General features: G+C 38.2%; 1 protein-coding gene and 1 long non-coding RNA gene across 2 annotated transcripts in view; one reads left to right on the forward strand and one right to left on the reverse strand.

Annotated features, from left to right (window-relative positions):
* LOC124874238 overlaps window positions 1–18,001 on the forward strand; it is an 18,570-nt gene continuing 569 nt past the window's right edge. The window contains exons 1-2 of the long non-coding RNA XR_007039729.1: window positions 1–261; window positions 15,719–15,897. This is a non-coding gene — a long non-coding RNA (uncharacterized LOC124874238). The remainder of the gene's footprint in view (window positions 262–15,718; window positions 15,898–18,001) is intronic.
* The window catches only part of cilp2 (cartilage intermediate layer protein 2), a 26,699-nt gene continuing 13,700 nt past the window's right edge, over window positions 5,003–18,001 (reverse strand). The window contains exons 6-9 of the mRNA XM_047375518.1: window positions 14,612–14,929; window positions 14,154–14,262; window positions 12,269–12,426; window positions 5,003–9,590 (exon numbers count right to left, since the gene is read on the reverse strand). Of these exons, the coding sequence (XP_047231474.1) occupies window positions 7,174–9,590; window positions 12,269–12,426; window positions 14,154–14,262; window positions 14,612–14,929 (3,002 nt within the window). The 3' untranslated portion in view covers window positions 5,003–7,173. The remainder of the gene's footprint in view (window positions 9,591–12,268; window positions 12,427–14,153; window positions 14,263–14,611; window positions 14,930–18,001) is intronic.

The following is an 18,001-nucleotide window of genomic DNA, read 5'->3' on the forward strand; positions in this document are numbered from 1 at the left end:
GAATGAATTGCTGTTTGTCTATCCAGTATTCATTCATGAACAGGGTAATTAAGGTACAAGCGTTGCTTGACTTTTCTCTCTGAGGTCTACAGAAGCAAACCGTGTTCCAGAGAGTTCCCAGCAGAGAACCGGTCTCTATGACGCCGAGTTGAGCAGTTTGTCTGAAGGAAGGACAACAAGACCGCATCACCGTGGCTACAGCAGTAACGTGCAGTTTGGCCGGCCCGACAGAATGAGCTGCCCCACCCAACAGCTATGGAGGTTAGCAAGTTAACCCTTTGTTCACTGTGGATGCTTTAACTTTGATGCCCCGGACAACTTTTCATCAGCACGGTTCACGTAAGAGGTTGCGTTTTGGGCAGAGAGAAGTAGTTTAGAATGAAATAATCTAAACATTTTTCATATTATGACGTTTGGTTTTTGTTTGTGTTGAAATTCAGCCATCTTAGTGCTAGCAGGTTACTGCTCAGCACATGTGCTCAGTTTGTGTGTTCTGTGTTTGTTTGTTTTTTTTAAAGTTAAGACAAACTTTATTAAAGGGTGATTTTAAACACAGAAGATTGGCCAGAACGTGCTGTCCATGCATATGCATTTTAACCCTTTTATTAGGGGTATTTTAAAGGTATGTGTTTGATTCTGATGATAAGCTATAAGCTTCTTTTGTTAGCTTCAACCGCTAACAGCTAAGAACACGTGCTTGCTACTAAAGATCATTTACCCAAAAAGGTTGTTAGTTTTCAATCTAGTAAAATGATATTTCCCTAAATATTATTTTACTAAACTTGATAACTAAGCAACACAATTAAGCCCATTTCTCAAAGATTTGGTTCTTATTTAAAATATTTCCTTAAATATTATTTCACTATTTCTTTAATAATAAGTAAAGGCAGCTAATTAAACGCAGTTGAGAATGGGTCATTGAGAAGGTTGGTTTTATTCAGCAAATCATTCTTTAAAATATTATTTTATTAAAATAATATTTTATCTTATCTGTCATTGTGAATGGTTGTTTAAAAGTATACCAATTACTGCCTAAGTTAGTTCCAAGACTAACTTAACTTCATTCCTACACAACTTGTTTTTGTTTTTAACTACATATTTCCAAATGTATTTATGTCAGCTGTATCAATATGTAGCACCTTACCACCAAAGCAAATTCCTCGTACATGTGAAACATTACTTGGCAATAAAGTTTTTTCTGATTCTGATTAAGTTTGATTTGCTTGTGTCAATACAGAGATATTCTTTGTAGCAAGTTTAATAGCATTGGGACTTCCATTACATTGGGTGTTTCTGTATTTTATTGGTTGAAAATAGTTATTGGGTCTGACTGCTACTACGCCACTTATTTAAAAAAAAACAACTCTAACAAAAATTCAGAAATGCTTATGCAACACTTGGTGAGAGTACCAATAATATTTCCAAATATCAAAAGGAAAGAGGAAAAACATTCAGCCTATATAATGATTACACTACAACTCCAGCACCATGTCAGATTTTTAATGTTGTGTTTCTCCATTTTAATTGCATTGCAAATACAAACTTAGGAAGAACAGATTTGTTGTTTTACTTGAGAATGCGAGAACATGAACAAAGTTCTTGCTATCAAAAACAATTCATACTTACTGCAAGATCTAAAGGGCAGAAATTGCAGGAGGTCTTCATAGGCCTCTACCATTGCAGCACCCCATCTTCATATTTCTTGGACACCACAGAAAAAGATGCTGTCGGGATCTGCCATTTTGGACTTTGTTGTGGTTTTGTGTTTGTTTACTTTTCCGCTAGGTGTTTTCATCCCTTTGGGTTTAGTAGTTATGTTTGTTTAGTCCTTCTGTTTCCTGATAGTTTTGTTCTCTCTCCTGCCTCCTAGTGTTTGTAGTTTTTTCTCCCCTCGCCCATAGTTCCCTTGGTGGTGGTTGCTTTCTCATTTATTTATTACTTAGAATGGTTTTCTCATTATTATTATTATTATTATCATTATTATTATTACAGTTCTCTTGCTTCCTTGAGTTCTCTAGTTTAGTTCCCGTTTAGTGTCTCTGTGTTTGTTTATGGTTAGGTTATTTGTTATTGCTGCACTCTTTTAGTTTATTAGTTTATTTTCCCTGTTACTCCTCTTGTCTTTAGTTTGCCCTTCAGTTATTTACTCAGTGTTCGTCTCCCTTTATGTTTGTAGTTCTTCCCAGTCTTTTCCCTAGTTAAGTCCCCCATGTTAGTTTTTATTGTTTCAGTTCCTTCTATAGGTTAGCATGTAGTTATTGTTTGCCAATATACTTTGCTCCACTTACTGTTTACATTTATTCTACTCTTCGCTTTCTCTGCTCCCTTCCCAGTTAGTTTCAGTCAGTGTTTGTTTGGGTTTGTTTACTTTTGCAGTTAGGGTTTCCTTATGGTTTCATTTGTTAATTCTTATTTGCAAGGTTCTTATATCTTAGGTTGTTATAGGTTGCTTAGGTCTGTTTCCCTGAGTTTGTTAATTTGTCCCTTCTCCCATGGTTTAGTTTTGTATTAGGTACACCTGCCTCTCAGTTTCCTAGTCTGTCCACACATGTGTCTGTTTTCCCTGATTACCTGCTCTATTGTTTCATGTCATCTTCATCTGTATTTAAGTTTGTCTTTGTCCTTTGTTCCATGTGGTGTTGTGATGTTTTTTGGGATTTTGTCCTTGCTCCGGATCCTGTTTTGTTTGGTTTTTGAGATACCCTGTAACAGGATTATCTTGTCACCCCGCGCCTCGCCTGCATGTAAGTGGACTCTTTAAATTAAAGAAAGAGTTTCGAACACACTCTGCTTTTCTCCGTGCTTGTCTGCCTTTGGTCCAGCAAACCAACCGCACTATGACAGATGCATTAAGAACAAGCTGCAAGAACAGAACGATTCAGTCATAAATCTTTCCTGCATATGACCAGCTTTAATGGTAACATGGTCATATCTAATCTTGCCAGCAGTATAAATAAAAAACACAAAGAATGTATCTGTTTCTGAGATGGTTTCAAGAGCACACAGTATAGTAGGATGGCAAAAAGGTAGGTTGCTATGTCCAGTCCATCCCAAAAACTCTAGAGCTTTTTAATCTATTTTTTTCATCAAAAATTATTAGCTGTTGATGTGTAAATGCAACACATAAAGTTTGTTTTGCTACCATGGACAGAGACTTTAACGCCGTTTATTTATGTTAAACTTTCTCACATTTTTAAAGGCAAACACAGGTTCTTTAATCTTGTTTGAAATTCTTTCAAGACAGAGGAACCAGCTGGAGAACACCGTTTACTTTTTCCTGCAAAGTCTCCCTGATAACTTCTTTTGACAAAGTAAATTCTCCTTCCAAACCATTTTCAGAGAAAAAACAGCTGCATTCTTCAGCTGCAACCACTTTTTCAAATTCAGGATTCTTTAAGTGACAGACAGTGAGACCAAAGACCATTTTCCTTTTTTCAATAACAGAACTAAATGATTATATCCAGCAGTAGATAATCTCACTTCTTTTTTTCTTTTTTGAAGTCTTAAGTTTGACATTTCCTTTATTTGCACTACATCTGTTGAGTGGCCTTAGCTGACCTGACACACCACTGCATTAAAAGACTTATCTCTTCCTACACATGGATTTAATTATCTGTGTTACTGGGAGAATGCCACATCTGGAGTTGGGAGATTTTGGTTTTCATCTGGAGGTCCTAACATCTTGCTGCTCACAGGTTTGTGGATCGAGAGGTTGGTGACAATGGCTAAAGATGCCGCAGACTATCATTGTGTCTGTTGTGAGTGCTTTTGTGGAAAGAATTAACATTTAGCTTGTATTTACTTGTTAACTTCTTCCTGTTTCCCTAAGGGCAGTTGTGCTCCCATTGGATTTGCATGTAGATTAGTTCAGCTTGAATAGATTCTCCCATGGGCCTGCAAAAGGCTAGGATAATAAAAAACAAGTTCTGGCTTTGTATTTTCAGGTAACCTTGAAGCCTAATAATGGCCTTAAGTTAAACAATGATTTGATAAATAAGAGTACATGCCCAAAGCGTCAAAAATGTATGTTTCGCACTATATTCAGTTACACAATGTTTTTGTTTTTGTAAGTTTTTCACAGTGATGCAATGTGTTTTTGTAATTAAGAAGCAGTCTAATGGGAATTTTGAGCCCTACCAATGAAACGAAACTGTGGACAAAACAACAGGCTGAGTTATGTAGCATAGTATGAAAACATTAATAAGTTTAAAATGACAAATATTAAAATATATAATTATTTGCAGAAAGCTCCAAGAAAAAAGTCGTTTGCAGGTTTTCCAAAATTCTGCAATCAAACTACATGCTTTTCTAGTAAAGGTCTCCGTTGTAAGTGAGAACTCATATCTTAATGAGACTACCTGTATAAAGTTTAGTAATATATATAATAAAAAACTAATGTATCCTTCATAAAAATCAAATAAAGAAATTATACTTAACTGACCTACAGGTCTGATCAGCTGTTGGGATCTATTTGTTGTGCCCCATAAACAATTGCTCTGTAACTAAAATACTGTTTTGTCACTTGTTAATTGTGAGAATTTTCCATTATTTATTTTTTTTTTTTGTCCCTGATACTGATCAGAGTCACATTAGAAAAGGCATCGGTCAAAACCAGTTCCAGTCACATTACCTTATTAAACTTAAAGAAATGAATGTGATGAAAAGTTAAGCCCAAAAGTATTCATACCCCTGGCAGCCTTAGGTTTAAAATGTTCAATAATTTGTCTTTGACAGCAAATGGGACAGACATATTTCAAAACAAAAAACAACTCAGTACCAGTTTAGACCAAAAGTAGTGTAAAAAGTTTTGATATAATGGCATGTTGACATTTATTTGGACCCTTCTCAATAACCAATAGAAAAGCCATTTATCTGCAAATTGTTTCTTACAGTGAGCGCTGTATGTTGATATCTAAGTGTGTGAGAAAAAGGGTCAGATTCAAAGAGTCTCAGTCTACAAAATACTGTGCACAAGTTTAAATACAGTCTTTCCAACCATAGGTATGAAATAGGCTTTAATCATAATAAAAATTAGACATTTTATTGCTGGGACGTATGACTGACATAAACACAGTTACCAACAATATATATATGTTGAATTTTTTCAGGATTCTCACTAATGATGATTTAAAAGTGAGATGATCTGGGCCTTAAGCCAATACCTGGGATCAGATTGGGACAACCCTATTTAATTAAAGTGCCTGTGACAGCTTTTGCCACAAATGCAGAAATTAAAAGAGCATATCTTAATATTTAGCAAATTGGACAGTAATTGATAGTATATCAGGATTGAAGACTTGATAAAAGACAACTGTGACACAAAATAAGCATATTTCATTGTTAAATTTTGCAAGTCCAAAGTCGCCCAGAAATGACGTCAAAGGAGAAGTCTCCAGTCATTCATTGTGTAAGTGTCAATGATAAACTGTACAGGTTGAACCCAAGTTCTGCTCCGGTCTGGTTGAACTTCGCTGTACTGATTTACAGCCGCACTGCTCTAGTCCACTGCGAAGCCCCAAGGAGGTCCAAAAACCATACGCAGATCATGCAATAAAAGCCAGTGATAAATACAGTAGCAAGTTCAAAACAATTCATTCTGTGATAGTTAAACCAGTTAAACTGCTTTCATGTGCTTTGTTCTACAATGGGTGAGTACACTGAGGGCAGCGAAGCTACATTTGTTACCTAGTTTGGTGCATTTAATATTGTTTGGTTTAGAATACCTCAGTAACCCAATAACTGAACTAAATGATCTAAATAAATATATGCGTGTAGTTCTTGATATAGCGAGATCTAGTCAGTCTTTAGTGAATTATTTTGAAAATCCGGATGTTGTGCTCGTTCTGTTTCCTGGTGGTGCGTTATAATTCATGCATATTGACTCCGGCCGTGCTCTGGCATCCGGCAAAAATAGAGAATTGGATGGCCGTCCGCACGTCAAAGTATATGTGCTCTGCCGTCTGAACACACCTGACTTTCTTCTTCTTACTCTGCTTTGTCACTCTCTGATAGTGACTGAAATATATCTAAAGAAACATCAGATTATTTGCTACTGTCTGTGTTGTCAGCTACTGTAGCAATGGTTAGTTTACGTTCCGGGGTTCCCCTTCTATGCCATAAAGAGCACAAAGGAGTAGTCTCGGAGTGCCTTTTTAGTGAGATTTATGACCCGATATCTCAAAAACTGTTCATTTTAGCTGCATTAATTTACTTTTTGAAATATTTCATCAATGTCTCCTTTCCATAAATGTAATTGTATTTATTATAGAAATTCAATGTCACAGGCACTTTAAGCTGTTCTTTAAGCAGTTATTTGATGTGAATATTCTGAAGGGTTCATAAACTTTTTAACACACACTAAAGTTTGATTATAACTATTCCACTAAAAAAGCCTCTTGCCATAAATTCATTGTTTACATTATATTTATTTTGTTTGAATGATAATCTGGAATGTGCAAAGGACATTTTGTCATACTTCAACAATTATCATCAATTATTTTCACAACTTGCTACTAATAATTGTCTTAGTGACAGCTGTGGTTATTTGAAGCAAGTGGAGATGGACATTTGGCTAAATCACTATTGGAAAAACGTTACTGTGTTTAAAATTATCATTCTTACCCATGGTATTGTCATACCACAATGTTTTAAACTGATCTTCTCTCAGTGGAAAGAGTTTCCCAATTTGTGGGAAACGGGCTCAGTGTCTATCAGGTAGGACCTTGCCTTGGTTTCATTCAAATCTTGACAAAACAAAGTTAATTGGCAACATCCAATATTGAAGTCGTCTGGTTTACCGTACTACTTATAATATTTGGAGGTTGGGTTTTAAATTAAGCATTGAAATACAGTATTTCTGTGAAATAAAATCCACATTCCCAGGTCTATTGCCAATATTGCAGATTCATTTATAAAATTAGAACACAGGCAAAAAATAAATACCAGGCAATTAGAAATAGTCAAGTGATACATACCTTTTATAAGTAAAATAAAACACAATTTATAAACCTTCAAGTTACTATAAGACACATGATCTACACTTGTAGATTTTGCTGAAATGTTTTAGTTTTTTCAGTTTTGTAGTCAGGATGGAAGTCATACTTTTAATTAGACAGGCAATCTCTCACTCTTTTAGCATCAGGGTAAACATAGATAACCTACTTCTTGGCACCTCTACTGGCGCTGCTGTGCTTGCATGGATGCTCTCCTTCTGGTACCAGAACTAGCTCGCCGACTCTGGGTCCTCCCCTGCTGCTCTGAAGGAAAGGCCACAACCTGGCTTGATGATCTCCGCAGCTGTTGACCATCCATTTCCCTCATGTCCCTTGCCATCTGAGACAGTGTTTGTCCCGGGTTGGTCTGCAGACGCTGGAACAGGCTTTCCCTGTTAATTTTCTTCTCTGGACAACTAAAGGTCAGTGCCACACCGTAGTCAGACTTCATTTCTCTGGAGAAGCCATCTGAGGTTCCATCAAAGCAACGCCCAATAGCAATCTCTTTGGCAACTCTGGGGTTCTGGTCTGTGACTGTATAGATGCCATAGTTGTGCCCTAATGGATCAACAGGGGCTAACATGGTGAATGCATTTGAATCATTGTTCTGAGCAACTGGTGGATGTTTAATGAGATACTCCTGTAGAAGACCATTGGTACTAATCCTCCGACAGTTACCTTGTGGAATAACTGATATGAGTGATCTGTCCACCTCTGCTTGATCAAACAACATGCCACTACATTTGAACTCAACACACGCAGCTGAGGTGTTGGCCTCTCGCATGTCACGAGTACTGCGAATATCTCTAATGCCATAAAGTTTGCCCCTTGTCTCTGGATGTGTTCCTCCTAGATTCCTTGACCGAACCATGACTTCTTTCTGGCCGTGAATCTTGACTTTGATGAAGCAGGCTCTGAACTCTTGGGGGTTAGGCCACCAGGAGAGGTAGTCTCTAGTCCAGGTGGTCAAGTCATTCTCCTCAAAAGGAACAACATTGTATTCATACTTGTCCTTCTCCACTCTGAAAAATCTGAAATGATTTGCGTCCACAGGAGCATTTTCACAAGCTAATAAATTCTGATATGGATATATTGGTCCGTTGGTCTCATCAAGATTGTTTTGGTTAGGCTTTGCTAAATTAATTCTGAATGCAGTTTTCTTCAAATCTGGGTCCTCATGATCAGAACGCTGGTAGTCTAACTTATCTAGATAAGGTTGAGACACACCAATGATGTTTGGATTCATCTTGGGGGAAGAGGGAGCCGCCTCCAGCTCTTCTCCGCCTAGTATTGCTGTGACATAAGCAGTGTAAGCATCCGGCCTTATGGCATCACAGAAAGCAGGCAAACAGGCACCGTTAGGCCCAGTTAAGACACTGTCAAACCGACCCCATGCCCTGGGATTAGATGTATAACCAGGCTTGGGCTCAAGGTTTATTAAACTGATTACAACACCCTCCAGTTGTTCAGTAGGAAGGAACTTATCACTCATGTAGGCACGCACTTTAACATAACAGCGCCTGTTTTCAGGCACATCTAAATTGAAGAGTCTACGTTCTCTAATCTCCATATTGCCTATTAGAAAGGTGCGCTCCTCACGCTTGCTTCGTCCATGACCACCAGCAGTAGTTTTGCTGTAGGAAAAATTACTCTCCTCCTCCCAGACACCAGTGTCTGGGTTTAAAGACCACAGTTTCATTGTGGGAATATGCTCTTGCATTTTAACATGCTGCGTGTCAAGGAGAACTTGAACTGCCCCAGCTCCAAGTACCTCCTTACTTGTCTCATCTCTAAAGTCAACTGAAAACATGCCATATGTCCTTAATGGGAGCATGTCACCCTCTTCATCCACAAAGTTGAGGTCTCCAGGGGCTGCTGCTGCTGTTGTAATGTTTCTTGGATCAATAAATGTGACGCTGGCTTTCACTGTCCCCTCATAGATTTCTCCATTGTCTTTATGGAAGGAGTTAGGTGGAATGACCAGTTGTCCAATTGGATCTTCCCCTTTAATTTCTCCAAGGTCAATAAAATTGGTCTCTCCTGGATTGATATCAATTGGTATCTGCTTTCTCATCACTTTCACATTATGATAGATGCAGCCACCTTTTTTGTCAAAAATGAACACCTTTGGAGTGTCAATAAATGTTTGAGTAGGATCGACAAAATTTACAACCAATCTTTGTGTATCTGGAGCAATTTGCAATGTAAACCCTCCCTGGTATCCGGTGGTGCCTACTCTATCTTTACCAATGTAAATATGCCCAAAACGCAGAGGCTCATCATTGTCAGCTGCCACCACTCTGCCACGAACCAGCACAGTGGGTTGCACACACTTCTGACAACTGCACTGCATCACAGCTCGTATAGGGAGTTTGTAGGTACCACAGTCAATATTTCGACTTTCCATTTCCTGAACACCACAGCAGAATCCAGTTCCATCTCTGCAGCGCATGTCAAAGTCAAGGGATCCCGGGCACGTGTTGTGAGGGCATCGACCAGCGTTGTAGTACTTGGAGTGAGTTCCAGGTTGAACACAGTCTAGTGGTAATCTGATGAGGTGCGTTTCAGGGGTGGAATTGCATGCTGGCGATCCTTTAGCTGTAAATTAGATAATATTTAGAATTGAGATCTGTTATTTGATGTGTAGATATGCTATTAAAGACCATTTAATTAAAATAAAATATTGAAGTCTAGTCCTTACAGGTAAATGTTATATTGTTTTAGAAATGCATGCTACAGTTACAGTGGTTTCAAATCCTTCTTTTGCTAGCATCTGTAAGACCTTCTGTTTGGCATGAAATATTTTATATTTAAAATAGTAAAACAAAATCAAGGGGCATGTCATATTTAATAGTAATAGAAATCAGAAATGTTTTCAAATTCATAGTAAGTATTTGTATTCTACAAAGAAACTCATATAACATATTTAGAAGCACACACGCACACACAAAATTGATATTTGATGACAACATTCCTGAGTGTCTATCCCATAAAGTGAGGCGTAACTGAAATTATAATTCGGAATTAAGTTAAAGAGAACATGCATTTTCAGACCATTTAACTGGAACATGAAACAAAGATTAATTGTTTAGCTAGAGACTTGGAGGATAATTATTGACCTTGCAGTCAACCATTCTCTTGTTAGGCAGTCCTTAAACTGAGTTTCAACAGAATTTGATTTCCTGTTAAGAACATCACAAGCGCTAACTGAGTTTTAATAGAGATTTGGTGGAGTCTGCAAAGAGGGGGCCAACCGCAGATAATTGTTAATGTTTTTTTTTTTGCTCAGATTTATTTGTGAACAAACTGAGCTGAAACACACAAAAGATACCTTGTACCATCAGATTGTAACTATGTTAACACAACAATCAAAAAATCAGCAAGTCACCTCTGAATGGCTCAAAATAAGCTAAATTAAGGTTGTGGATTAGCTGAGTCAAAGTTCAGACTTAGATCTAATTGAGATGTTGCGTGACATTAAACAGGCCTCTCTTACATGAACATCCTCCAATGTGGCAAAGTGGGAGTACTTAAGACTCTTCCTGCTGACTCTGACAGTGCTTCAATCCCTTCAGGAAAAGTGAAATCTTCATTTACAGTAAATCCAAGGTATTTGTACTTTTCAGTAAAGGATAAAGTTATAGTACCAAAATAGAATTCAAAACTTGTAAAAGCTTGTTATGCTTTCTAAAATGTATAACTTGAGTTTTATCACTGTTTATCTTCAATCTCATTCTGTTACACCAGGAATGGACAATATTTAACATTTTGCAATTTTGCAATTTGCACTTTGTCATCTACATACAACAGAATACAGAGTTTCAAGTCCCCCACTTTGATTCCTACATCTGCCTCTTTAACTGCATTTACCAAATCATTTATATATGTATCTTGCAAATAATGTGGGACACAACACATAACCCTGTTTGACACCATGTAATGTTGGAAACCAATCTGTTAAATTATTTTTTATTTGAACACAAGATATTGGATTTTTATAAATTGCATTTAACTGAGGCATAGAATTTACCTTCAATACCTATTTTTAATAACAAACAGCTTAATAAATCTTGATTAACACAGTCAAATGCTTTCTGAAAATCTATAAAACAAGCAAATGTTGGCTTTCCTTCTTGTTTTCTAGCATTTACTATAGTGACAATAGAGTAAATCTGATCAATACAGGCCCTTTTCATCCTAAACCCATTCTGTTCATCAGCCAGTAGGTTACTGGATTCCAAATAACATACCAACCTCTCATTAAGAATACTGGAATACAGTTTATATGCACAGATAAGAAGACTTATTTCTCTATAATTCATTGGTACACATGGGTCTGAGTTCTGACACTTTGGGATAGGTTTGATTAATAAACTTTACTTACTTACAATAATGTGGCAACACTGGTCTGTTTAACTGAGAGAGAAACATTCAGTGTTTCATTTAGGCACTAAATGTTGGAGTGAAACTGCGGTTTGGGGTTTAAAGTACCCAGACCCATCTCATACAATAAGAATCCATCTTCAGAAAACTGTATTTTAAACCAATCTAAACATAATAAAACCTAATCCCTCAGCACAGTTAGATTGCCCTGATATTTTTATTTTCCTTTGCTTTTTTCAGTGTGTATATGAACTGACTCTTCTCTTTCCTGAAGTTGTAGGACACTGTGGTTTTCTGTGATTCTTCTTAATGCTTGGAAATGCCTCATGGATGACTTGATTTTGGCTCAGGTCTGGCATTCCTCTCAAAGGGTGTATTCAATTTTAGCGGCGACTGTTTTTTATACAGTCAAATTATTTGTGGTGGTTTGGTTTCTTTCAGTGGTTTTACTTGAACTTTTGGAAATTTCAGTACGTCATTGTCAAATGCACCGGGATAAAAGCCATCCTGAGTTAAAATCCCTTCGAGCAGCTTGCCATCATCAGGTTTTCCTTCATGACTGATAACGATAAAACGCACAAATGTACAAGAAATTGACTCTTTAATGGAAAAAACAGTGTATTGCAAGTAATTATACTGTTATAAATAGAATTGTGTCACTTTCAAACTAAAATCTTGACCATTTTTAGTCATTTTTGTTTTCCTTTGAAAATCCACTCTATTTATTACTCTTCACATCAGTCTGTGGTTTCATTAATAACTATCCATTGAAAAGTACAAAAACAGAAACAGCATAAGGTGTTTTATTTATTATCTGAAAAGTTCTCTTTTTGGAGAAACAAAGTTTTATGTCCGACAGCTGTGATATGCACCTTTTTCATGACGGTACTCACCAATCACAGTAAGGTGAGCTGGGGATGACTTGATGCTGCCTGCAGGGTTGCTGGTTTTGCAGTAGTATTCCCCAGACTGCTCAAGCTTTAGGTCCCGGAGTACAAGATCCTCTCCATACTTGTACATATTCTTATCCAGCAGTGCCCCATTGTGGTACCTGGTTGATTTTTTTTATTTTTATGGAAAGGTAAAGACACAAAAGACAGAGTTTTAATTTTCTTATGGCAAAATATTCTGTTTTCACAATTTAGATCTGAAAGTTCTTTTAGTCAGCACATCAAATTTATTTTGGATGTAAAGACTACATGTTCTGTAAAGATTGTAATGATTGGCTGCCCTATAACTATCATAATTCAATTCAATTTAGTTTATTTATATAGCGCCAATTCATAAAACGTCGTCTCAACACACTTTACAAAAAATTAATACAATCCAATCATACAGACAGATTCCAAATCAAATACATACATTCCAAATTTATCCAAGTTATCAAACGATGCACCCAAGTTCAGTTTATTAGGGTTAGATAAAACCAAGTTACAAAGAAAAAAGTATTTCTTGAATCCTTTCTTCAAAGCAGAAGAAAATATCGATAAAAGAAAATTTTCAAGGATAAATATTCATTAGAATAGTTTTTAATTTTAATCATGTATATTAATTTGTAAATGTAACAAATTTTACCTAAAGACTTTTATTAGAACAGACTTAAAATATTAGTTTAGGCAACTTCATTTGTGGACATGCTTTTTAAATCACCGTAAATTGTGACAATAAATGACAATAATGCTGTCAGGTATAAAATAAACTAGAATAAAAAAAATTAAATAAAAAAATAAAAATACATACATATATATATATATATATATATATATATATATATATAAAGACACAGCTTATGGTTTTTTGGAAAAATAGCTTACATATTTCCTTAATAGCGATTGTAAAATTTTGCTCCTATTCCAGTAACATTTTATGACCTAATCAGAAATGAAATCAGATTTTTTATGACTTTTTAACATTAAACACTTTTTGTATTGTTATCATAAAGGACAAACCAGATGCCATTTTTTAATACATGCTAATATCCCCTTGTTGATTAACTATTATTGTATGGTACTGATTGCGGAGATGTTTTGTATTTTCATCATATATAAACCTAGGCGACATCCAAACTGGCATGACAGCATTTGTCAGTTGTGGAGATACAACACCTTAGTGGTGCTTGTGGTCTTAGGGGCACTTAGGGCTTTGAAACCCAAACTGGGGGAATGTATCCATCAGATCCCAGGAACAACTTCTGAGGTCTCTGCACAGAAGAGATCGTCTAATATACTGAATCCACAAGCTCACAGGCTTCTGGTAGAAGACCCAAGCTTGAAGTAGAATTGTCCGAGTCTACTAAATATGTAGACATTTCTGTATATATTGTATAACATTTGAATAAGCATATATTACCTCTCGTGTTTAAAATGTAAGTCAGTATAAAATGCAATAGCTAGAACCTAATTCGTTTGAGTAATAAAATTTCTTAATTAGTTAATTCATAATGTGCATTAACTGGAGAAAATACATTGAGTAAGTTCATCTTATTTATTTATTTATTTAAGTGTTTTTTAGCTTTTAAACTTACATAACTTCATTTCAGAAATATGGCTTAAAACCTATCCATATGACACCATATATATATTGGTTAAATTCTAACATTAAGTTTTTGGTATGCTTTAATTATTGTATTTGATTTTTTCTTGAAATATGCCTTTTTTATGGTTTTCAAAATCCCTATTCAGTGTATTTTTACTTTGAACACAACCCCTAATATACTATTTTGAGTCTTATAGGCCAGCACAGCTTTATTTATTGCATCAAAGCAGCTCTTCATCTTACCAGTAGAATTTGTCAGGAGCTGGTGATCCTGTAGCTGAGCAGCACAACAGCACACGTCCTCCCTCATAACGCACTTTGTCCTCTGGGTGCTTCACAATGTATGGCTTTTCTGTGAAAGGCGTAAAAGCACAAATCTTATAAACCACCCTATGCCTTCTATGCGTTGTGAGGCAGAAGCTACAGAGCCCATAAAACTCAGTCACGCGTCCGCTTTATTCTCACATTAGTCTCTGTGCTTATAAAAACTTGTTGTCAAGGGAATTTCAGTCTCAGAAACACCACAGTTCTAGTTTTATTGGGTCTCCACAAAATCATGTAGGATGTCAGGGCTTGACTTTGTGCATTTTTGCCTAAAAGTTTGATTGGAGTAGTAAAGGCAATAAGCATCAGGAAACATTTTCTAATGTTTGTCCAACAATAAATAATCAAATCTATCTCCTCAATCTATTGGTACTCACCAGCTGATTTGAGGACAGCCCGTACCCAGGAAATCCCTGTAGTGTTACTGAAAGTAGAGACAACAACTGGTACAAACTTCTCTTTGCTGATGGTAATCAAGGTCGAGCTGGAAGAGCAGACTCCTGACAGAGTGAACTGCCCTTTCATGTCTGTAAGAGTGCGGATCACTTTAGGGTGGCTGGTCAGAGCCACGCTGGCCCCTGCCACAGGGACTCCATTTGCAGCTTGGATGTCTCCAAACAGTACATGGCCCACACACATACAAGTGCTGCAGTCCTCACTGGGATGGCCTTTTGTGCACTTGAGCTGGCATCTGGCTGTTGTAATAAACCCATGAAGACATACGTGAAGTGTAAAAAGAAGACAAAATATAGACTTTAAAAACACTTGGAATCACAGTATTTGAAGTTATATTTTCAAAGGCTTTTTGGTTTTTCCACACTTTAAAAGGACACATTTATTTTATTAGAAATATTTTAAGATGCAAAAAAAAAAAAACAGACAGTCATGGTGTGGAAGCTAATAGAATGCCATCCATCACTCTCACAAGGCCTTACAGTTTTATAAATGCATTTGGAAATGCTATGAGCAGTCAGTAAAGCAGCTAACTACAGCCTGGTTACCTGAGCACATAGCCTGACTAATTATTTATATTAATACATTTTCAGCTTTTTTGAGTAAAAACCAAAGTAACAGTGAATAAATATTATAAGTAATATTATTACATTGTAATAATCAGTATATTATATTATTCAGTAAAAATAATTAGCATTTCAATTGACTTTCTAATTTAAATATAAGCATTCAGATGATTTTATGTACATTTGTTAATACCGGTGTATAATAAGTAATGTTTTCAGTCATATCAAAATTCTTATTTTTACTATAAAGCAACTTGCATTGTTCTACATTTCAAATGGTCAGGTGTACATCAGCCAGATGACCTCATTAGAAAACTAACAGCTTTGCAGTCATTGTCACATCTTCTTGTTAGGAGCTCGTGGCAAGATGTGGGTCTGGTGATAGTCTGGCTTTAAAAAGTACACTTTCACACTGTATGGAAAAATGTTCACTTTGAAAAAACGGGCTTTGTATCTAACCACCAGACTAACCAACTGCCGTGTTACTGTTTGGAGACAACCTACTTTCTGGAACACAGATGAGATTATTGTACTTGACCTGAATGAAGTGCTGGCATGACAGTTGCAACAACAAGATTTTCATGACAGTAGACAACAGGAGCGCTAATGTTATCAGCATACTCTGGATTACCAACTTTGAATAGGTATGTTACTATCAGTCAGTCTGTGGCTGCTGTTTGCTCCAGTCGCTTGACTTCTGGCTGCGCCAATCCCTTCAAAACAACTTTTGTTTGCTGTTGAAATTTACAGTTTGGTGAATAACTGATAACATAAACAAACCCCAAATATCATTTGTCTGACCTTTTTTTTTAATTCATGTTAGAAACATACCAGGTTTTGTTGTTGAAGTATATTTTTTAAGTCAACCAAATTGTCTGTTAAGTAATGTTTCCAAAAATACCTTAATCAAAAATTAAGTTCTTCGAAACTTGAGCATTACTTAATTATACCAGAGGAAGGTATAGTTTTCCACTTCTACTCGTACTCGTTGTCTTCTGCTTTATCCGGGACCGGGTCATGGGGGCAGCAGACAGATTAGAGACACCCATACTTCCCTCTCCCCAGACACCTCCTCCAGCTCCTCCGAGGGAAGCCCAAGGCGTTCCCAGGCCAAGCTCTTCACCCTATCTCTAAGGGAGTGCCCGGGCACCCAATGGAGGAAGCTCATTTCAGCCGCTTGTATCTCGGATCTCGTTCTTTCGGTCACCACCCAAAGTTATGACCATAGGCGAGGGTAGGAAAGTAGACTGACCGGTAAATCAAGAGCTTCGCTTTTCGGCTCAGCTCTCTCTTCACCAGCATGGACCGGCACAGCGTCCCCATTACTGTGGCAGCTGCACCAATCTGTCGGTCGATCTCCTGCTCCATTCTCCCCTCACTCCTGACAAGACCCCAAGATTCTTGAACTCCTTCACTTGAGACAGGAACTCCCCTCCAATATGAAGTGGGCAAGCCACCCATTTTCAGTCGAGAATCATGGCCTCAGATTTGGAGGAGCTGATCCTCATCCCAGCTGCTTCACACCTGGGTGCAAACCGCCCCAGTGCATGGTGTATGTCTTGGCTAGAGGGGGCCAGCAGGACCACATCATCTGCAAAAAGAAGAGACGAAATCCACTGGTCTCCAAACCAAACCCCTCAGGCCATTGGCTGCGCCTAGAAATCCTGTTCATAAAAGTTATGAACAGGATCGATGACAAAGGGCAGCCATGCCAGAGTCCAACATGCAACGGGAACAGGTTCCACTTATGTGGACCAAACTCCTGCTCCGCTTGTACAGAGACCAGATGGCCCCTACTAAAGGGCCCCCGACTCTGTACTCCCGGAGCAACCCCCACAGGGCTCCATGAGGGACACAGTCGAATGCCTTCTCCGGGTCCACAAAACACATGTGGACCGGTTGGTCAAACTCCCATGAACCCCCTAGTACCCTATAGAGGGTGTAGAGCTGGTCCAGTGTTCCGCAACCAGGACGAAAACAACGCTGCTCCTACTGAAGCTGAGTTTCTACTATCAACCGGATGCTCCTCTCCAATACCTGCCGTAGGCCTGACCAGGGCGGCCGAGGAGTGTGATCCCCCTATAGTTAGAACACACCCTCCAGGCATCTTTCTTATGAAGAAGCTTGGTGACTTCAGTCTGGGTGATGGAAGTGTACAACCCCGAGTCCCCAGCCTCTGCTTCCACCAGGGAATGCGTGACGGCAGGATTGAGGACATCCTCAAAGTACTCCTTCCACCGACTGATAATGTCCCCAGTCGAGGTCAGCAACTACCCACCCCCACTGTAAACAGTGTTGGTGAAGGACTGCTTCCCCCTCCTGAGGCACCGGACGGTTTGCCAGAATCGCTTTGAGGCCAACCAGTAGTCCTTCTCCATGGCCTCACCAAACTCCTCCCAGGCCCCAGTTTTTGCCTCTGTCACAGCCCGGGCCGCAGCATGCTTGCCCTCACAGCCGTCAGCTGCCTCGGCGTCCCACAGAGCGCTACTCTGCCAGACAAGACACGGTTAAAAAAATTTAAAAAAGGAGTCCCACAAGCCAACCACAGCCGATAGGACTCCTTTTTCAGCTTGACAGCATCCCTTACTGCCGGTGCCCACCACCAGCAGTAAGGGGATTGGGGATTGGGGCCGCAACAGGCACCGATCCTCACGGCCACAGCTACGGCAGCAGAATCGACAATAGACGTGGAGAACATGGTCCACTCGGATTCTATGTCTCCAACCTCCCCCAGAATCTGGTCATAGC

This window comes from Girardinichthys multiradiatus, chromosome 9, assembly GCF_021462225.1.
Source record: "Girardinichthys multiradiatus isolate DD_20200921_A chromosome 9, DD_fGirMul_XY1, whole genome shotgun sequence".
NCBI lineage: Eukaryota > Metazoa > Chordata > Actinopteri > Cyprinodontiformes > Goodeidae > Girardinichthys > Girardinichthys multiradiatus.